The sequence below is a fragment of the Octodon degus genome, unplaced genomic scaffold, assembly GCF_000260255.1.
Source record: "Octodon degus isolate 3935 unplaced genomic scaffold, OctDeg1.0 scaffold00058, whole genome shotgun sequence".
Lineage (NCBI taxonomy): Eukaryota > Metazoa > Chordata > Mammalia > Rodentia > Octodontidae > Octodon > Octodon degus.
In genome coordinates, this window is record NW_004524634.1 from 2,563,178 (window position 1) to 2,569,873 (window position 6,696).

Consider the following 6,696-nt stretch of genomic DNA (forward strand, 5'->3'; position numbering starts at 1 on the left):
TCATTAGCTACAGTTGAAATTCTAATTTCTTTTGTGTGTTTTTAGATACCCTATCTATTGAATTTTGTGGATAATACATTGCTTACTTGTATGCTTGCTTGCTTGCTTCATTAATTAATTTATTATGCCAAGGATTAAAATCAGGGTTTTATGCATGCTAAGCAGGTACTCTACCACTTAGCTATAGCCCCAGCCCCCCCCCCTTTTTCCATGTTAAAGATGACAACATAGGTGGACATGGTGCATACCTGTGATCTCACTACTTGGGAGGCTGAAGTAGAGGAATTTCATTTTGAGCCTGAACTATTTACAAGATCCTGTTTTTAAGAAACAATAAGAAAATAAAGATGAGGTCATAGACTTGTGGTTTATTTAAACCCAAGTTTACATAGCTAGTTAGTGATAGATCTCGTTTTTTTTTTTTTTTTCCTCTCTCTCTCTTTAGTACTGGGGATTGAACTCACAGCCTGGCAGATAGCTAGGCAAGTGCTCTGCCACAGAGCTATATATACAGGGTCATAGATGTAGTCCCAGACCTATTATGAAACCAAAGAATATCTAATTCTTTTCTGTTACTCTGAACTCAGTTTTTAATTACTATATTCTAATTTCTCTCCTTGTTCTACTTTTTATAGAGGGTTTTTGCTGCCTTTGCACCTTCGTACTGCTATTCTTTTGCTCCCTCCAGTTCCACTTGCGTGATCTATTCTTCCCCGTGGTTCTCAACTAATGTACTTGTTTCTCAGAAAGGACTTTGCTTAAGGGCCTGACTAGTAAAACACTTCATTTTACCCCCCCCAACACATGCACACAGATACACACACACACTCAACATCATCAGTTACTTTGTTGTGATTCTACAATGCTTTTACTCCAAATTTTTATTTTTATTTCCTTTTTATTGTTTTTCTTCCTTCATTAGAATATAAGTGTTACGGTGCAAGGCTCCTTTTCTCTCTTGCTTACCACTGACTCTTCAAGCACTAAAAGCATAATGCCTGATATAAAATATCAGAAGACTGATGAAAGGAAGGAATCTTAATATAAGGGACTGTGTTTCTAAACTCTTACTTTGTAGTATTGGCTCTTTTAAATTGTAAATGTAATGAAATATATTAGATAGTTTACACATATAGCAAAACAGCTTCTAATATGTGTTTCTGTTGCAAATTGTTTTAAACAGAAGTTCATGGCCAAGCAAAGAAAGGAAAAGGAGCAGAATGAGGCTGAAGAAAGAAGCTCTAGGTGATTGGGGGAAAGGGCAAAGAATTCATTAGGGTCCAGTTGATTTGTGTATTTTTGTTATCATTTAATTTGTAATTTTGTGTTTCAAAAACAAATATTCATGTTGTACAAATTTCTGATTGCCCTTAATGTAGAAAGACTAATGGGAAAAATATGATGGGTTTGATTTTTATATCAAATCATCAAGCATGGAAAAATATCTTTTAGAAGTGTTAAAATAAATGTTCCTACTGTATATTTAAAAATACCGTGTTGTTTGTGATTATTTAAGATCTGATTTCCTGTGATTACAGACAAGGTTCTCCATAGCTCCTGCGATTGGAAATGTTTGAAAATTCTGAACATTGCTCAAGTTATAGTATGACAATGTTTTACTTTATTTCAGTCACCCATATTATAGGTCAGAGGTTTCCTAAGATGCTTAGTTTTTCTGGATAAAATCATGTTTGACCTAGATATGTTTTGAGTGAAACATAACTTATTTTTGTTTTTTAATTTTTAATTTTATGTTTGTGTTTTGAGTACTAAGGCTTGAACCCAAGCCCTTCTCACTGAGCTGCATCCCCAGTCCTTTTTAAGGTTTGAGATAAGGTCGCAAAGGTTGAGCTCATCCTTCTGATTCTCCCGCCTCGCTTTCTCAGAGACCTAGGATTACAGGTGTGCAACAACCATGACTGGCTTAACGTTGCTTAACTTTTAAATGTGTTCTGAAGGTACTCTGCTTCTGTTGACACCTTTTATGTCTGCCAGAAACCATTTAAATTAGCATGTAACGAGTCATTTAGTATTTGTTTTCATCTACAGAGCAGCCGAACTTCCTATGAACCATAAATGATTCTTCTTAAACCCTCTGAATTATGATTTAACGTGTTTGTAAGAAGTTCGCCATAGTCTGGGCAGCATTGCAAAATATTGCATGCCAGAGATCAGGAACTAGAATGGAAAGAAGGATGATTGGCATGTAGATGCCAAGTGTCTGTTGAAGTTAAAACTATATGGGGCCAGGGAGAAGGCTCAGTAGGTTAAGTGCTTTCCTGGCAAGCACAGGGCCCGAGTTCAATCCCTGGTTCTGCAAAAAAATAAATAAAATAAAATAAAACTATATGAATAAATGAAGTCATAGGAGAAAAAAAGAACTTTTAAAAGGCTGGAGAAATAAGGTGCCACAAACCAAAGCACCACCAGCATCAGAGTGAGTAAGAATCTTCCTTTCCTTTGGGGACTGCTTCTGAAACTTTTATAACCAGGGATGTTACAAACTTCTTTAATCTTAACTAGATCAAAAAAAAAAAATCTTAACTAGATCAGCTCTGGAATTTAATCCTAAGAACTTAACTGAGAAACTCTTATTTCTTATTACACTATGGAGGGTATGTGCTATTTTATCTTTTGGAACTAGGATTTTAAATCAGATAAAAGGAACTGCTAGACCATAAGATTAGCAGAGGGTTTTTTTTTTTTTAATCTTTTATTTAATTGGTACAGGGTCTCACTATGTAGCTTGGACTTGTAGTGATCTTCCTGTCTCAGCCTCCCCATTGCTGGAATTACAGACATATGCCTCCATGCGCAATTTCAGTGGCCAGCATGGCATGTAGTACTGGTACTGGGGATCAAACTCAGATCCCTGCGTTGCCAGACAGGTGCTTAAACCCATGAGCTCTCCCCAGCCCTAGCAGAGGGTTTTGTTTCATCCCTGTGACAAATATCCATAGTTAATTATAAATTGGGCGATTTGGTTTTTTGTTTGTTTGTTTTTGGCGGAACCGGGGATTGAACTCAGGCCCTTGTGCTTGCTGGGGGAAGCACTTATTCCACTGAGCCATCTCCCCGGCTCCAATTATAAATTGTAAATGCTGTTTCTCTTAGGGTTTTTTTTTATACCTAATGCTGGTAATTTTTATGGCATTTCAAATATAGAAAATTTCTTTTGAGGCTTTTTAAAAAAATCATATTCTTTACATACAATTTTTGAATTTTTCTCGATCTTTTCAGAAAACTCTTTTACACATGAAGAATACATGTTTGTAATAGTTCCAGTTTATTAATTGGATTGAGATATTTGGTTTGGAACCTTCTTTTGAAAGTTGTTTGGTGTTTTTTTTTTTTTTTTAATATACAGCTTTATTCTCTTAATGCAATGAATAGAAAGATTTGTTCTAACAGTGTTTATAAACAGGATACCATGTCTGCATCTTGTACAATGAATAACCACTAAGACAACAATATACAATGTATTAATTATTGAAACTGTGGGGCTAGGGAGATGGCTCAGTAGAATAAGCGCTTGCCTAGAAACTGTCCTACTAATCCGACTTGAAACTGTCTCACTGCTATTTGTTTCTCAATTATTGAAAAAAAAATTTTTTCGCCTGTCAGTATAAACAATTTATACCACCTCACTGTCACTTAACAGAGCTAGTTTACTGGTTTCTTCCTATGCACAACACAAAACTGAACACCTTATTAACCTGGCATCTCCTACATTTATTCGCTTTGCACAGTCACCTTTTTCAAAAATAACTTTTAGGGGACAACTATTCCACCCTGTCCAGCTTATACGAGTCATCTCTAACTTCCATTTAAGGTCCCAAAGAAAGTAACAGTACCCTCATTTAACAGAATAAATTCTGTCGGAGTTGGGGGGGGGGAATCTACTTAGGTTAAGTACAAAAGTCCCGAACACGTCACGCGCAAGCCACGTTTTTTGGCAGGGAAAACGCGGTCAGTGCGCCGAGCACCCTCACACCAAATGCAGCAACTAGACCTCCTTCCCAGAAGCTAACACAGCGGCAGCGCTGTAGCACAGTGGCAGGGAGCTTGTATCGCATGCTCGAGGTCCCGAGTCCGGGCCCAGTACCGGGAGGAAAGACGATTCCTGCGGCTGGCAGTTATTTTAAACACAAGTGTATCTTCAATTTAGAAACAACTGCCAATAAAGAACAATCATGAAAATGCACGACGAGTGTGGTTATTCTTCAATTGGTTATCCTTGGATTCCCACCTCTGCTGGTGGAAGTCATGCTGTCCTCGCGATCTACAGTCGGTGACGAATCACACCAGCCGCACCATGCTCGTGGGAGCCTTTTCCTGGGGTTCCGTTCCCCCGAAATCCGCCGCGGGCACATCTGTGGGCTTCACTGGCTTCAGAGCGGGCTCTGCGGCAGGTTCTGGTGGCCTGGTGGCCTCCTGCCCACGCTGCGGCTTGGCGACAGCGGAGCTCCAGGCGCCACCACCGGGCCTGACATTCGGCTTCACGCTAAGGCGCGCCCTGCAGAACATGGTGGAGCCAGGGGTCCCGGGGAGGCGGCTCCACGGCCGCGCTCAGCCCCGAGGCCCGGCCGCTGCCGGAGAGAGGGCTAGGACCTACGCCCTTCCCACACCTCACCACCAGCCCTGCCGTCAGCTACTGCAGTTTCGTACCCCCGCCATCACCTCCTCGTTCCCGCCACCGCCTCTTCTTCATGACCCTGCCACACTCGTTTGTTTGGTTTTGATTTTTTGAGACAATAGTTTATACTGGCCTTGAACTCACTAAGTAGCCCAGCCTGGCCTCAAACTCATGGCAGTCCTGCGTCAGCCCACCAAGCACTGGGATTATAAGCATGTGCCACCATGCCCAGCTAAAGCTTTTTATTTCATTAGACTGCAAAGAAGTAGATAGCATTCATCTTGACCTGTGAAAGTTTTCGGATGTGATTACCCTTTTATATTATAGCGTGCCCCCTCCAAAACTGTTACTTCATAACTTTTTAAAATTATGAGAGAGGTTTCTAAAACTTAAAATTTTAATTTTATATTTGTGGAAAATACTAAAAGAACAGGCTAATTTATGCGGATATCTTCATGTACTAATTACAGTTATTATCTGACATGGTGGTGCCTGTCTGTGATTCCAGAACCCTGGGAGTTCAAGTCAAGGATTGAAAGTATAGATCAGTGTGAAGGCACCTAGGTTCAGTTTCTGCAAGCAAAACAAAAAATTTACCAGTTAAAGCCCAGTGATAAACACATAGCTTTACTACCAACTGCCATGTGTTAAAAGTAAATCAGAGAGCTCTCTGATCCTCCCGCTGCTGTCAAGATGGCGCCGCAGAAAGACAAGAAGCCTAAGAGGTCAACCTGGAAGTTTAACTTGGACCTTACCCATCCAGTGGAAGATGGAATTTTTGATTCTGGAAATTTTGAACAGTTTCTGAGGGAGAAGGTTAAAGTCAATGGAAAAACTGGAAACCTTGGGAATGTTCACATTGAATGGTTCAAGAATAAGATCACAGTCGTTTCCGAGAAACAGTTCTCCAAAAGGTATTTGAAATATCTTACCAAGAAGTATCTTAAAAAGAATAATCTTTATGATTGGCTTTGCGTGGTTGCATCTGACAAAGAGACTTACGAACTCCGATACTTCCAGATTAGTCAAGATGAAGATGGATCAGAGTCTGAGGACTAGGTGGTTGCCACTTATAGGGCTTTGCTTTTTCCTAAAACAAATGAAGTATATGTGAGAAACACCCATAAACGGGCTTTTAGTTTATTGGTGAATAAAAAAAATTGCATTCTTAAAAAAAAAGTAAATCAGAGAGCCTGTGTGCCTGGAGCCAGTCCCACCATGCTCACGTTTCCTCCTGTAGTGCTCACAGGTCCCAACACTGATGGCATTCCCTTTGCCCTGAGTCTGCAGCGGGTCCCTTTGGTGCTTCCTTCCCCTCAGGTAGCCTCTGTCCCCCTGGGCCACTCCTGGAGGTGAGGAGGTTATCCTTTCCCAGTGTTTTTTTATTCCTGTGGGGCAAACCCCAAAGTATTAAAAGTAGCTTTGTAATTAAAAAAAAAAAAAGTAAATCAGAGAATGTTATTTTGCCTGTAGTAAACATTCCATTGCATATTTCTAAAAAGTATAAATTCTTCTTAACCAGTATCATTTAAAATAGGCCTTAATGGGCTAGCCAAATGGCTCATCAGATTAAAGCGCCTGCAAGCAGGTGCAGTGGCTGGGGTTTGATTACTGGGCCTGCCATGCTGGCCCCGCCCCTGGGGTGCATTGAGACTGGCAATTGAGGCTGGGCGTGGTGGCGCTCAGGCCTGTAATCCCAGCTCTTGGGAGGCTGTAAACAGACAGATCGCTAGAGTCCGATCTAGTAGTGAGACCCTGTAGACCCTTCCCTAAAATATAAATAATAAAATATTTAATCAAAACTCCACATAGATTTTCAACTTTTTAAAAACTATGTCTCAGCAGGCGAGATAGCTCAGTGGTATAAAACAGCTGCTTTTCCCCGGTTCCACAAAAAAAACAGCTGCTTAGGAAAGTGCAGAGACTGCGATTTAATGCCCGGACATCACATGCCATGCCAGTTTCCCCCCTACATGAGTGCGCTCACACACTGTCTCAGTCCAGATCCAAATAAGATCCATTGGTTGATAGATCTTTTAAATTGCATGGTTTAATACAGG

The 6,696-nt window shown here is 40.5% G+C and overlaps 1 protein-coding gene and 1 pseudogene across 1 annotated transcript in view; both read left to right on the forward strand.

The window, feature by feature from the left end:
* The window catches only part of Znf638 (zinc finger protein 638), a 189,318-nt gene extending 187,832 nt beyond the window's left edge, over positions 1 to 1,486 (forward strand). The window contains exon 27 of the mRNA XM_023718402.1: positions 1,137 to 1,486. Coding sequence (XP_023574170.1) covers positions 1,137 to 1,249 — 113 coding nt within the window. The 3' untranslated portion in view covers positions 1,250 to 1,486. The remainder of the gene's footprint in view (positions 1 to 1,136) is intronic.
* A 3,822-nt stretch (positions 1,487 to 5,308) lies between these two features.
* LOC101586648 lies at positions 5,309 to 5,748 on the forward strand (annotated as a pseudogene).
* The last annotated feature ends 948 nt before the right edge of the window (positions 5,749 to 6,696 follow it).